The following is a 16,405-nucleotide window of genomic DNA, read 5'->3' on the forward strand; positions in this document are numbered from 1 at the left end:
ATTACAAATAATCCATGTCCAGTTTTCAACTTCATGTTCAAGTTTAATATTGTTCTGTTGAACTCAAATGTCCAAATGTTTAACCTCTAAATGGAATGAGCTCCCCGAAATCCTTTAGATATCTTCATACATATTTAATGGTTTGCATTGGACATGCAGTCCTGAAGAGCTGCCAAAACCAGACTCAAAATGCAATTCACACATGCATGAACATGCTCTCCAGACAAATCTTAATGAAGTCAATAGTCATAGTGCAAAACAATTCATTTTTAAGTGGACATCTCAGATGCTACGGAGCCCCTGAGGGGACATGGTGATGAAAACAATACGAGATGAGAAGAGAAGAAACATTTTATTGCAATGCTTTTGCATTCCTCCATGAATATTTGTGTTTGGCTTACAAAACTATAACATTCTCTCATCAAGGAATTGTGTTAATGCAAAAGCATTAAAATACAATTTTTATTCCCGTCTCATGGAATTTCCCTCACCAATTGTTTTCAGTGTATGCCAAAGTAAATACCAAAATAAATGCTGAAAAATGGGTCTATTCGCACCAAGAGGAACATGCAGGACAAGATTTTAAAATAAAATAATGCATCTCCATGAACCTCTTTACACCAACTCTGACCTCTCTTGTGAAGGTTCATGATCATTTTATCATTTGTGCTGGTTACCTGTCAGACTTGGTGTAAACAGGACCTAAGATGTAGTGCACTATAACTGCATCAACAATACAAAACTTGGGAGTTTGAGTTAATAGAGGGATGAACATTCCTGTTTTGTTATGGAACAACACAAACATTGTAGGTGAAGTATCCATGCACATCGATCTGCGTCAACCATCAATTCTGATACTTCTGATGGCTTTTAATATATTAAATTGACTAGATACAGACGAGGAATCAGCATGACGCAGAGGGTGGGGAGATGGTTAAGGTCAGTAAAAAATAACCAAAAAAAACATTGAGGTTTAAGGAACAAGCTTAGAGGAATTATGCAAAGCTTTATTTCATTAGAACAACTTCTTTGTCTTAACACCAAGACACATAATGAAAGAAAAACAGATGAAAATGAATCATGCTGGCATGCACAGAGGGGTTAGGAAGCCACTAGGAGAAACTCAATACATCCAGAGGTGGAAAGAGAGCGTCACCTTGGTCAGCAAGTGAGAGGGCTTTCCTGCAATGCTTTTCAGAATGAGAGAGGTCTCCCTGTCCAGATACGAGTGCTTTGTGCAGAGAGAGAAGAGACAAGAGTTATTAGTGCTTTGATTAATAAACATGAATGATTTTTCATAGTGTGAAAGCACAGGGGAAAATTGTGAGCAATAATCAGTGAAACTAAAAAGAAAATGTCCTATCCAAAACAGCTAAATTTCTCATTTCAAATGGCTAAAATATTTTTTAAACTGCACTTTTAAAGACCGTACTAGTGTGATTTCCAAGGATAATCAGTAATGATCATGTTTTGTTTTTAATTGCACATGTGTGGGTGCTGTCGTTTAATTAGAGGGGAAAAATACACAACCAAAAAGGTGTTTATCTATCATCAATCATCTGTAGGTGAATCATGTTCGTCGGTAAATATCCGTGGGATAGGATTGATTAGTGAAATGCCTCCACAACAATCTGCCCTGTAAGACTATTCCTCTGAGCAATCGAAGAAAGCATGCAGACAGCTTTAAATAGCAGTGGTCTGAGTGCCTTCTTAAATCATTTCATCTGTGACCACAATCTCATTCCGTTAGCAGGCTGGTTCACATTAACCAACACTGTTGACATACTAATATAACACAACCCAACAAGTTGGTGTTTGGCGTCAATGCGAAAAGCCTTAAGTAAAATAAATGGTCTGTTACCGTCACTCACATGATTCATGACAGCCTTCAATTCATTTAAGAAAGAAAATGTAATTAATAACTGATGCATTTAAGAAATCTGCATTTGTTCAACTGTACCCACAATGGGTTGAAAGTTGAACCATTAAATATTTGGGTTAGATGCAACTCAATACAACAATTAAATATAATCCAAACTACAGCAAAATCACTTGTCTGTGTAATTAAGTCTGCAGTGAGGGTAAAAGCCGCTTTTATTTGGCCTTTCGGTCAGGGACAGAAGCAATGCTCAGTTTAATGCTTAATCTGCTCTGCTAGAGGCCAGACGAACTGACTAGGTTCTGTTCCAAAACCGAGAGAGCTGTCTACATGGGCAGCATGTTAAGCACTTTAGACCTTGCACCCCATTGAACACAATGATATTCAAAGGCCAAATGACATTTTCTCTCACCCTTTCGGTCCCACTTATTTTTGATGCAAGTTCAAATTAGTTAAGGCCATTTAATCTAAAGTGGGACCAGGAGGTTTAATCAAATAAAACTGTATTAATTTACAGCATTCTTCTATGTCTAGAAATCACACAATGGTGCATTAGTACACATAGGTTCCTCAAAGAAAGAAAGAAAGAAAGAAAGAAAGACATACAGACATACAGACATACATACAGACATACATACATACATACATACATACATACAGACATACAGACATACATACATACATACATACATACATACATACATACATACATACATACATACATACATACATACATACATACATACATACATACATACATACAGACATACAGACATACATACATACATACATACATACATATAGTTGAAGGGGTGAATTAAAATGAGAAATATACCCCCGGTTTCACAGACAAGGCTTAAGACTAGTCCTAGACTAAAATGTAAATCTGAGCTGTATCAACTAAAAGAAACTTGCACTGACTGATCATAAAACATGTCAGTGCCTTTGTTTTGTCTTAAGATGCACACCAGTAATGCTTTTTTTCTAAGGCAAGTTTATAAAAATGACTTAAATGTCCTAATTGAACTATGGCCTAATCCTGGTTTAGGCTAAGCCCTGTCTATGAAACCGGGCCATATAGATTTTTAGTTAGGTTTTGTTTTAAAGGGTTAGTTCACCCCAAAATGAAAATTCTGTCATTAATTACTCACCCTCATGTCGTTCCAAACCCGTAAGACCTTCATTCATCTTCGGAAGACAAATTAAGATATTTTTGATGAAATCAGACAGCTCTCTGACCCTGTATAGACAACAACGCAACTGAAAACACATGCACGCACTTTCTCCTGAATGTAATCAACGCAATCAGTGTAGTTTACGTTCAGGAGAAAGTGGTGGAAGATGGTAACTCGGTGGAGAAGAATTGTTGAATAAAGTTGTTATTTTTGTTTTCTTTGCACACAAAAAGTATTCTCGTAGATTTGCAAAACTGAAGTTGAGCCACTGATGTCACATGGACTGTTTTACCGACGTCCTTGCTTTGTTTCTGGGTTTGGGAACATTTCAGCTGCGTTGCGGTCTATGGGAGGGTCAGAGAGCTCTCCGATTTAATCAAAATATCTTAATTTGTGTTCCGATGATGAACAGTGGTTTGGAACGACATGAGGGTGAGAAATTAATGACAGAATTGTCATTTTGGGGTGAACTATCCCTTTAATGCTTGTTTGTCTTAATCAAATTATTTTAAGTAACCTAAAGGCCATCTTGGACGTTTGCTCAAAGCCTCTATCGGGCCCTGGCCCCTTGGTTGAGACCGATGGCCTTATAAAATCTCTTTTTTTTTTTTTGACAAACTCTCACTCTTTACCTCTGAACTCGGCTGGTCCTGTCCATCCTGCATCCCGTCCTGATCAGACTTGGGTTTTTCGATGTCTAGTGAGTCCATGCTGGACGCAGAGGCCGAGTTAATGCTAGAGCGAGAGGAATGGACAAAGGACCGCACCTCATGCTCGGTGACCGTACCCACCGACCCCGTCCTGCGATGATGATGATGGGAGGTCGGCCGCCGCATGGTGGAGGAAGAATACGGCGCTGAGATTGTAGAGCCGAAGGATGTGGAGCTCTGCCTGGCTGCTTCATCCATGCTTTGGGAGGCTTTTTCCAGTTGGGCTGTGATGTCATCCAGGGAGAAGTTGGATGCCAGCGGGGGTCTGCTGCTGGAGCTGCCCACCCTGACGGTAGACGCGGGAGAGGCGCGGGTGCTACTGCTGGTGCTGCCGCCACTGCTGCTCGCCCCTCCACTGCTGCTGCCCGTGTGCTTGGTGCTGTGACTGCGCCCGGCCGGGGGCTTCTGACGGACTTTGGTGTCCCCTGTCAAGCCAAGGCGAGAGGAAGCGCTGCTAGGCTTACCGATGGTGCTGAGCTCCTGCTCGATGGAGCAGAGGTCCGCCATCAGAGCATCCAGATCCACCGCATCACCCTGGTTCAGAGCCTCTGTGAGGAAACAAATGTGCACACAAACAAATCTAAACAAATCAGCTTTAAAGTGCCCGTTATGGATTTTTGTAACACAGCTCTAAGTGACTAAAAACATCCTGCAAAGTTTTAAATCTGAAAGTAGACCATGTATAAAGTTATTGTCTATCAAAAGATAGAGTCGACTCTGAATCATTGAAACTAATCGTTTTTAAAACGAATCCCAAGCCGTTTCATACTGATGTCAACATGAAACATTAGCATATTGCCTGCACACTTGTTGGTCTTTCAGCGTTGGTCTGAATGAAAATGCAAATTTTGGAGTAGTAAAAATAGCTGTTTCCCCAGTAATGCTGTACACAAAGCAGCACTGCTCACAAACACTGCTTTATCAGGCATTACAGGAGAGATGAAATGAAAATGAGACCAATCGACCAATCACCGCAGATTAGCGTCACGCAAAGGAGGGGTTTGGAAAAATGAATCGTTTGGGAGTTGTTGAGCAAGTAAGATAATATGCATTTATTTTTATAAGACAATGAAAGTGTTTTTTGACCTTGCATGCATGTCTACCTGTTGTTGGGGACTCCCAAAACCAAAATATGAACCTTTCATAACCCATAATAGGGGCATTTTAAGCATGTCAAATATTTACTGAACACATCAAGGGCCTTGTGTTCCAAGAAGTCATAATCATTTTTATAGAAAACAATATATACTTATCCTTATGGAGTCATAATGACTTTAAAATGCATAGTCCCCAGTTACGAATAATTTTGACGTTATAATGATATTAGAATATGACAATATAATATTGTGGATAATAATCGAGTAGATTGTAATGCAGAGTGTATAATGTGGCCTCACCGTTGATGTTATAAACGGAGAAGCGGTAGGCCATGTTGGCCATGTTTGTCTCTTGTCTGAGAGGTGCTCTCTGCATCTTCTCCGGTCTCCCGTCATCTAGACTCTAAAGACAGCAAAACAGATAAACAATAAGTGGTGAGACTACACATATACAGTAGTTTCAGCTGTGTCAGCACTGTGAACAACACAAGGGATTTCAGGACTATCTGATTAATTTAGAAAAATACAGATTATCAGTGATGTCATTCTTACTTAATACAGTTTGTTGCATAACACTAAAAACTAATAAAAGAAGCTTTAATAGTAAATTGAAATGCATCTATGAGGACACTGCACAAAACTGAATGACTGACAGACTCATCATGCTGCTTAAAGCCCCATGGGTAATGACATCACAAACCTAATCTACACTGACAACCATGAGATTATTACACAAATGTACTGGTTATCACCTTTGTCAGTTTGTCCAGCTCTCCTAGCCATGCTCCAAACATTTTGTCCAGGTCCTGGTCCTCTTTATCGCTGTCTTCCTCTGCAGCGTGATCCAGCTCGTCATCTGAAAACTGCTCCATCTGAAACAGGAAAAGTGAAGGACTGCTCAGAATTCATGGGAAAATTGGACTTTTTACAGATTTTAAACTTTTAAAATGCAACAACTTTTAAAAAGGTAAAAAAGTTTCTTAAAAAAAAAAAATCTAAATTAGCCATTTAAGCTTAAAATGTTAAGTAACCAAACCTCAAATATAAGCAAAATTTGCATGTTTTTTTACTGCAAAAGACAGTATGACATACACTACCATTAAAAAATTAAATATTCAGCGTAGACAATTTAAATGTATCAGTAAAGACACATTTTAAATTTCAAATAAATGCTGTTCTTCAGTTTTCTATTCATCAAAGAATCCTTAAAAAAGTATATCAAAAATATTAAGCAGCACAACTGTTTTCAACATTGATAATAATAGGAAATATTTCTTAAGCATCAAATCAGCATATGTGACCCTGGAGCACAAAAGCAGTCTGAAGTCGCTGGGGTATATTTGCAGCAATAACCAAAAATACATTGTATGGGTCAAAATGATTGATTTTTCTTTTATGCCAAAAATCATTAGGATATTAAATAAAGATCATGTTCCATGAAGACATTGTGCAAATTTCCTGCCGTAAATGCATCAAAACTTCATTTTTGATTAGTAATATGCATTGCTAAGAACTTCATTTGAACAACTTTAAAGGTGATTTTCTCAATATTTAGATTTTTTTGCACCCTCAGATTCCAGATTTTCAAATAGTTGTATCTCGGCTAAATATTGTCCTATCATAACAAACCATACATCAATGGAAATATTATTTATTTAGCTTTCAGATGATGTATAAATCTCAATTTCGGAAAATTGACCTTTATGACTGGTTTTGTGTTCCATGGTCACATATTAGAATGATTCCTGAAGGATCATGTTGACACTGAAGACTGGAGTAATGCCTATAATGATATTTCACAATATTACAGTTTTTACTGTATTTTTGATCAAATAAATGCAGCTTTATTGAGCATACGAGATGTCTAAAAACCTTTCAATATCTTAAAGGTAGTGCAGTTGAGACTATTTTAATAATTTTTTTAATTGTGCATGCTTCAGAAGAAAAGGAACTAAAAGCAGTCAATCAATACAAATGTCAATTGACATTCATAAATTTGGCATTTGAACCTCACAACATTCTGCTTTCTTTGAGCTCTAATGCACATGCATTACCAAGACCTCAGATTTCCTGATCAGCCACTGACCTCAAAATTTCAAATCACACACTGCCCTCTGGTGGCCACAAAGACACATGACAATTCTGTCATGAATGAGACCGCACAAACCAATGTTACCAATGTTGTCACTATTGTAAATTATGAAATGCTTATGTAACATTTGCACTCAGCGCTCAAAGCATAAAAGAATCTCATCCTGTGGAATCTAACACTACGCAGGACAGATGGAGACCTGGTGTGTGTGATGCACACATCAGTGTCTTATCATCAGTGTTTATATCAGATGGTTTGGAAATCATCCTATCCAGATGTAAATGGTTTTGTCAAGCTTAGCAGCAACACATTTCAATCGCTGTTAAAACACAGAGCCATTACCGCTCTCCAGCATCTAATGTTTCTGTACCACACATCAACCCTCTCATACACTCTCATAAGTAGCTTGAAGTTTATGCACTTGCCAAGGAACAAAATAAGCACTGTTACACTGTGCATAACAGAAAATTCTTCTCAGGTACTTTGGTCTGAAAATATCCTGTCACTGGTGAGGAAACCTCATGGACAGACTGTACCAGGCCACAGAAATCTCCACCGTAACCACCCATGTTACGGAAAAACTAGACATGGGCTATTTACAGTAGTTGTTGGAACGGTTTCCAAGCCAGTCATTCTGAAGCCAGCATTCCGTAGGTTATGTACGATACACAGGAGAGGGGGGGGGGGGGGGGGGGGGGGGGGGGTTTCATTTGCAATCTGGCAACCCTGTTATTGTGGGTCAGTCCTTCTCAAACATGCAGAAGGAAACTGGGCAGTGGGATGATGAACTGCTAGCCAGATGTTGCAGAGTTTAGATCTTCATCAGAACAGCCGGCAGGATCATTAGAGATGGAGACCAGAGACCACCGCAAATATCTTAAACACACCAGCACAGCTGAAGAATGATCAACATCACTACAGTACATATCCAATGACCACTTTTACAAAATCCACTGTTTTATGATGCTATCACTGTACAGTGATGGTATCACACAAATAATCATCCCATGGCATTTTGATATACACTATAGTTTTCAGCTGGAATGATTTTTTTTTTAAATACAACACTGATGCTCCCCAAGACTGTATTTATTTGATAAAAAAAAAATAAAGTAATAAACAGTAATATTCTGAAATATTATTAGAATTTAAAATGACTGTTTTCTATTTGAATATATTTTCAAAGGTAATTTATTTCTGTGATGCGAAGCTGAATTTTCAGCATCATTGCTCCAATCTTCATTGTCACACGATCCCTCAGAAATCATTCTAATATTCTAAATTTGTTGATCAAGAAACATTTATTATTTTTAATGTCAATTTTTGCTGCTTAATATTTTTTCAGGATTATTTACTGAATAGAAAGTTAAAAAAACAGCATTTATTTGAAATATAAATCAATTATAAATGTCTTTACTATCATTTGTATCCTTGATGAATTATGTATTAATTTCTTAAAAAAAAAAAAAAAAAAAAAAGTCAATGGTGCCACATACTATGGTACTGAATTATTACCATATTCATCAGCTCATGGGGATTGGGGTTCGAATCCAGCTTGGGTCAAATCCCAACCCTCTCACTTTCCTGTCTGTCATTACTTTTTCGTACATACAGGCTAAAAAGCCCCCCAAAAGCCTCAACTACAGAGTAATTGGTTCATTCTAGATTCTAAACCTGTCAGTCTCAAGTTTCTGGAAAGTTTTCAAATTCAGATTCCACTTCTCACACGTTCTCTTGGCTCATAGCTTTATCAGCAACTGTTTATGTTTGATCCGAGGAGAGAGAGTGAGTGAAACCAGGGAGAGAATTAGAGGGAAGCGTTTCAGGGAGCTGTGCTACAATTAGCTCCCTGCGGTTAGCAGCCCTGTGATTTGGGCCTGGACTGGCAGGCCCGGGGCGTGGGACGCTACAGACACTCAAACTGTGCTCGGAAAGGTCCCTGCTGACACACACTGACCCGCGTAGAAGAGCGGTGCGAGTATGTGTGTGTGCCTGTGCAAACAACATCATCATCACCAGAAGGCCTGCGATCGCACGTGCTGCGAAGTCATGTACGGTAGATGCTGGACCGGATTGCTTGGCTCGCACCTTCTCCGTTTTATGGAGAGACAGCAGCCACATGCAGCGTCAAGTCTGCAGAGGAGGCATCTGTTTCACATCACTGCCTTACACATTCCACACACAGCAAGCTCTTCGCTCTGATGGAGTAAAGCAGGCACTCCTGTTGCCTCCTACATGGGAGCGTTAATACTTTATACCTAATAATTAATACAGAAACATGTGTCCTACCAACACTGCCACACTCTTGCTGTGTCCACATTCTGTGAGTTTTCTAAATCCTACTTCAGATCCCTATTGACAATTTTCATCAAAGGAGATTTTAAAACAAGCTACTGCATGTGCACCATTACCTTCGTGTGTCAGCTTGGAAACAATGATGATTTCTGGGTGCAATGCAATTTTCCGGAACAGAAGTCACAGTGGGTCAAAAGTGCATTATTAAGAGAAAAAAAAGGAAGTTGCATCGGTGCTCTAAAAGTAAACACAAATAAATACATTTATTTCATGCTAAGTATACTACAAATTCATTTACATATATATGTGCTTAATAAAAATACCCTGCTGTTGTACTTTTAGTATACTAAACTGGTATAAATAAAGTCTGCTAAATTGGAACAACTAATTTTGCACTTAATGCACTTTAATTGTGCTGCTGAAGTCCAACTAAAGATATACTGAAGTATATTTGATTGCGCTAAAGTGAAATATACTTTAGGTACACTTTAAATATCTTGCATTTAAAGACCGATATTATTCAAAGCTCATACTAAGGTCATCAGTAGTGACATTAAAACACATTTTAGGCTTAATATTAAGAAATGTGCATTGTGCACAAGTAGTATTCCAAATAATTATAATTTTTATATCAGTAAGTCTCAAGTGATATGTCAGAATAGATTTGAATTATACTCAGTATGAAATAAATGTATTTTAAATATATTACTTTTTTACTAGGGTGTACATGTATATAATAAACACTCAAAATGCATTTTAGTTCCGCATAAAATCCTGTAAATTTTCCAGTATTTGGAAAGAAAAATGAGCCATTCATTATAAATAAAATATATTATAAACACAAAATGATTTCAAGCAAAGCTGAAACTACTGTTGGAATGAGCTGTATAAATAAACTTGGGCTCACATACCTCTCACATTTAGCACAAATCCAAATGTGTGCACTTTGTGCAAATTTCATAATTTATCAAATTTGTAAAACTTTAGCATCAAACAACTGAATGCACTTTTGACTGTGCGCAGTATTATTAGTGCTGCTAAGCAAACATATTTATCTCATCTAGCATGTTTTTGTAAGTGGAAAAAAAATGAAAATATGCATTTATAATGAACAGCAGTTTTGAAGTTACACATCATTTAAATTTTTACTGATAACAGATAAGCAGCGAAGGAAACATTAAATCTGAGGGCATGTAGCTGTGTGTAGGAGGACAGGCTAATGTGAACAGGAAGTGTGCAGGATGTAATGGATTCCTCATCCCCCTCGCGGCTTGTTGTGTAAGTCATCCCTCAAGATGAGGGCCACACCAAACTTCTACCATGTCACAACAAACACACTCCCAAAAGCAGTACATCAGAAGATGTGACTCATTGCATCAGTGACATTTTAGATTATATAACAAATGGCCCATCAAATCCTTAAGTGATCCAAGGTCAGAAAACAGCATCATAATAAAGAAAAGGCACATCTCCACCCAAAGATGCCATTTCATAATCGACCTGCCACGGGAGTGTCAGAGGAATTCAACATCTATCTGAGAAGTGGATTTACTAAGAACCCTGATTAATGGGCAGCTAAATCCTAAAGAATGAATTTAATGGTGATAACTGTTGGGCTGCTCCAATAGATGTGCTTCAACACGCAAGAAATACCAATGTATTTACTCAGCGATACAGTCTGATACCAGCAGGCCGCAGGAAATCGAATGACCTCTGAACAGACCATAACGGATGTTCACAAAAGGCCACCCACTGTCCAACACAATGCCTCCAGTACAATGCATATGCTAACTATAATGTGTATTAACTACATTATGAACAGAAACCGGTAGTGTCGATAGATTTATTAACCACAACTCATTTTTGAGCACTTGTATGTCCTTCAAAAATAAATATAAGAGAAAACAAGAAATATGATTTCAGTTTACATCTTGATTGTATGTTTTTTGCATTTTAATAAAAATAATAATATATGAGTTTGAAAAAAATCATCCTGCGGCCCCCTGTTTGGAAACCACTGTAGTTAAAGTAATGTTACAAATAACATATTGGCATTACATATGCTAAATAAGTAAATCATTTTAAACACAATTTATTTTTTATTGTAATATTATATTTTAAAACTAACGTTTCCTCTACACTGCTCATAAACATTATAGCCTGTATTATCAGACGATCTTTCTCATGATCCCAACGTCATGCTGTTTGCAAATGGACAACAACTGTGTGAATTGTGCTTCCCACTGCCTGACCTTATAATCTTTCAACTCTGGGCCAGAGGTCAGTAGAGTGCAATGGAACAAGCTCAAATTCGCCCATGGAACCCTGATGTCTGGCAAAACTCTTAAAAAGAGAATGATGAAGACACCACGCATTCATTTATGCCATTACCAAGCCCAATAGTCACAGCATCATAAATATGATTTAAAGTGCATTGATGGGCTGTGTGGGCCTATCAGAAGCATTAAGCTCAGTTAGTCTGCTCTCATGCAGCATGTTAAAAATGGATGCAAGGAGGCTTTGAAGTGGGGTCGTGACCCCTGTACATTCTTCACACAACACATGGTGGGTCCCATATAATGAAAGTGTGTTTGTTATTAATGGGAGCATGGTAAAGCCCGGAAAACACAGATACACTAATGCAAACCACAGACCCAAGCTGGCCCTACATGCATCACCACAATCATCACCTGTGAGTGCATCAAATGACTACATATTTCAAACATGAGTCAACAAAACAGGTTGTATTAAATGGCCATGATTCAACATGGTTTAGGGTGCCAAATCAATTTCAAAATCAGCATATAGAATCATTTCTAAAGGATCATGCGACACTGAAGTAATCACTGCTGAAAATTCAGCTTTGCCATCACAGAAATAAATTATATTTTGATATATATTATAGTATAAAAGTGTTATTTTAGATTGTAATAATATTTTACAATATTACTGGATTTGTCATCAAATAAATGGAGCCTTGGTGAACATAAGAGACTTCTTTCAAAAACATTTTAATTAATCTTACTGAACCCATACTTCTGAATGGTAGTCTATATAGTCCTGTTTCAGCCATTACCCACAATTCCATGACCAGAACACAAAAACGGATCAATAAAAGGGTAAATTTGAATCAATATTTGAATCAAAATAAAATCATCAGCATTAACTTATTCAAAAAAATAATTAATCTTAAGAGCCATTAGCACAAATTTGCTGCAATGTAAAATAATTGTCAGTGACTTTGCGTAGTGTTGCAATTAGTCAGTACTACACTGCACCCTTCAGAGTGTTCTGTCTTTCTCAGAGAGTGGGGAATAGTGATACTCATATTTAAATAAGAGCATTCCTCTGAAATCATCACATGACCTTGTATGACAACGAACTGCTTCGAAACAATAAGTGTCCATTAAAGCATTAAAGCACCAACATCCAAGTGAATTTCCTGAAATCTGGATTTGGAAGCAGAAATATGATCTGATGTATAAAAACTCACAGTCTTGGAAGGAACTGTAGAAACGTGGCTCAATCTAAGCAGTTCTTGCACTTTTGCATCCATGAAAACCTTATCCAACCCTAACTACTGAAACATCGAGCGAGTACAGATGAGATTTACATGAGGAGCCAAATGGAAAAAAGAAAGCAAACAGTGGAGGGAGGCAACTAAAGGACAGGTACAGGATCTGCCAAAAGCTAATAGGACTGTGCTTTTGAAAACAACAGATCTATACCATGGACTGAGCAGAGTCATGTAAAAACATACAGTTACCATCAAGTGTGTATAAATCTGATTGCATATTCCTCAAAAAGAAATGTCTCTTTTTGAAAAATACCTTTATTTAATAAATAATAATTTTATAAAACACTGGAACTGATGGCATTAAACACCTATAGGAAAAGATTCTGGAGTGAAAAGAAATAAGCGGTAAATGCTACAATGGTGTGTGCTAAGTTTACATCACCTAATAAATATTCATGAGCCAAACTGATGGCTTATCTCAAATATCCCCTCACTTCTGTTCTTAAACCCTGTCAGACACCTTATGGAAGTAGAAAAAACTATAATCAGAGCATTTGGAGAGTAGTTTCCATTCGCAAGTCCAGCATTCATCTGATACAGATGTGGTTTATTCCAAAAGCTCAGAGCTTTGTGTCCTTGGGGGCTGCTTTAGTTTGCAGATCTCTAGTTTATTCACCCCAACTTCAGGAGCAATAAAGATACGGGGGGCGGGGGGTTGGGGGCTTAAGTAAAGGAACCCTATGCTGACTGGGCATAATTACAAAGCTGCATCCACGTTCCTTGTGGAGCATGAGTGGAAACGTTCCTCCAACCACACCACCAACTGAAGTACAGTGACTCTCAGTAAAGCACAGAGGAGCACCGAGGAGCGTTTTCCCACGACTACGGTACAGCTGTCATCCTCGGGGATGCGGGACTCGGGCCACGACCGCAGTAAGCTCCTCGCACGAGGCAGATTCCAGCTGAGCTGTGGTGAGGATACAAGCAGAACGTCAGGGCAGAAAGAAACTGCTTCAAATAAGATCCAGATTTTCCTTCATTCCCTCTGCCTTCATCTCGAGGAGAAAAACAAATGTACTCGTGGTTAGGACGAGCTGGCTTCAGTCATCGTAGGAAAAAATGAAAATTAATCAACAAGAGAGTCTAACTCTCAGCTTAGTATTCCAGATGTGAGCGAGGGAGCATGGAAACACACAAACATAACACATTCTCTCGCTTGCGTATGAAACGACATGCAAAAATAGACTGAAAACCATCAAAACGGGGCAAAACGGTTGATGAGTGAGATAATTGGGTACACACTCAAAGCTTGAAAATATTAAGCGTTAGTGACATTTTCCTCCCTGCATACCTCTCTTTTCCTCCCTGTTCGTCTCCGTTCTTCTTCGCAATTTGATTGTGATTACTCCCCAGAGAAAGACAGGAGTGTCGTTGGCAGAAAGCTGGAGACAGCCTTCTACACAGTCAACATAAACAGTACCAGGGCGATGTTTAGACTGAAGTTCAGGGCACAGTGGCTTTGCGATTAAACTGTCTGTTTAAAACGGCTCTTTATAAACGTTCAAAACAAAAAGAAAGAATAAGCAGGGGAGAGATAATAAGCGGAAAAGAAGGGAGTTTTATCTCTTTTCAGTATCAAAGGGAGGTCCCTTGGCGAACCACTGTGTGGACACCACACACACACCCGCATCTCTAGACAGGGACCAAAATAGCTAAACAAATCTTAAGAGAGGTTTGTGGTTCTCACGGATAAATAAAAGCAAGTGGCAGCACTATAAAGGTCATAGCCAGAGATCAAAGATAAGTTGACTAAATAAACATTGTATAACATTCCCAAATTCCCAAAATGAACATTTGAAGAGTTTATTGACAACAACCGATAAACGCCACTTAAAAAAAAAAATATTCTCCACATATAGCACGATCTGAACCCTGAACACGTTTTGTCAAAAAAGCCGGTATTGTCCACTTTGAAGACATCGCGAGTTCACATTTTACTGCAGAAGCCGACAAGCGCCCTTGTTGTTTTTGAACAGAAGCCGATAAAACCGATAAATCTAGCAAAAAGCTGAAACGTTTTCACTGAGCCTTGCAAAAGCAGCGCGTTACAATGGTGAGGGAAAAGCTCACAACAATATGATCACAACAACAACAACAACCTTTGTCAGACATCTACATTGTCATCTAAAGAGATTACAAAGATCAAACAAGTGTTTTTTTTAAACTCCAAAACATGAAATGTGGAATTATCTGCTTTTGCCAAAAATACAACTGTTGGGAGTTATCCGTTTTTGCTATATTTTATATATCTTTTTAAAATATATACATACACACACACATATATATATATACATATACATATATATATATATACTTTCAATGAACTTTAATTTAGTAAATTACCTGTATTTGTTTAAGTTATTATTACTTACAACAACCCAACTGCAGTTTGATTGATATTACTTTGAATGCGCAATAAGAAAAAACGTGATTTCTGAAAGAAAAGAAAAATTAAAATGGAGTTATCGGTTTTTGCAAATGAACTCTTCATTTGTAACAGGGTCAATGACATATAAAGAACACGATATTAGTCACATGTGCCAAATTACATATGGTTTTGAAAAACCTACATACTATTTTCAAGGGAAAAATGGCTAAATTTAAAATAAAAGTATCACATGGCGTAACCATGAAGTAGAAATTATTTTCCTTACACTTCGTATACATGACAGTGGACAAAATGTGAATGTATATATGTATATAATATACATATATTTGTGTAATATTTGTGTATATATGTATATTTGGTTTGGTTCTCACACTGCACACTGTAACTGAAATAAATACATTTAAGTCAAAGTACTACAATTATGAAAATTACAAAAACTAAAACTGAAATAATTACATTATTATTATTATTATTATTGTTACTGTTATTGGTACATTTATTAAAATTTTGTAGAAATATATACAGTCATGAGGTTCTGCAAGGGGTCTTCTATATTCCAATCTTCTGTTTTAATTTTTTTCATTGGTCGCACCACATGACTTTGATTTAGTGGATAAAGGTTCTTTAAATATTAATAAGTCGTGGTGCAATTTTCTTAAAATCCTTTTTCCCCTAGGTATAATAAAAGAGTATGGCCAAACTACTACAATGAAAAGGTTTTCTTTTCAAGAATTCCTTTCTTTTAATGAGAATTTTCCTCCTTTATTCTGACTATTGTATCATCCTGATATATTTTACTTTATGTACCAAAAAATGTCAGAATGCAATTCACTTAAAACATGCTCATAATAGAAGAGCATGAAAAAAAGCATGAAGAGCAAGAGAAAAACTGTTTTCAACTCCATGTATGTATGAACTGGATGTTTACAGAATGTTTAATAAGTAAACAGATTTAGGTAAAAAAACAAAAAAAAAACAGAACATAACAAATGAAACCAGACGTAACGGCTTTCAAATGATAAGTTGCATAAAGTGCATGACACATGGTGTCCTGGCAGTGTGCAAATCAGTCTCCTGCTCAACAGATGGTCCTGTCTAACATAATTCTTCTTATTCGAGTCAGCACAGGTTGTCAGAGACCATATACAACGGGCAGACTAAGGTGCAGGGATGCTGGTGCTCAGCCAATGC

General features: G+C 37.5%; 1 protein-coding gene across 3 annotated transcripts in view; it reads right to left on the reverse strand.

Moving 5' to 3' along the window:
* The window catches only part of raph1a (Ras association (RalGDS/AF-6) and pleckstrin homology domains 1a), a 66,288-nt gene that overhangs the window by 22,462 nt on the left and 27,421 nt on the right, over window positions 1-16,405 (reverse strand). For 2 of the 3 annotated variants that reach the window (XM_079427210.1, XM_079427211.1), the window contains 3 exons: window positions 5,614-5,733; window positions 5,162-5,264; window positions 3,687-4,312 (listed from right to left, as the gene is read on the reverse strand). In XM_079427210.1, the coding sequence (XP_079283336.1) occupies window positions 3,687-4,312; window positions 5,162-5,264; window positions 5,614-5,733 (849 nt within the window). Of the gene's footprint in view, window positions 1-1,156; window positions 1,232-3,686; window positions 4,313-5,161; window positions 5,265-5,613; window positions 5,734-16,405 lie in introns of all 3 variants that reach the window. The other variant, XM_079427212.1, reaches the window with a different exon arrangement.

Source organism: Barbus barbus, assembly GCF_936440315.1.
Source record: "Barbus barbus genome assembly, chromosome: 10".
NCBI lineage: Eukaryota > Metazoa > Chordata > Actinopteri > Cypriniformes > Cyprinidae > Barbus > Barbus barbus.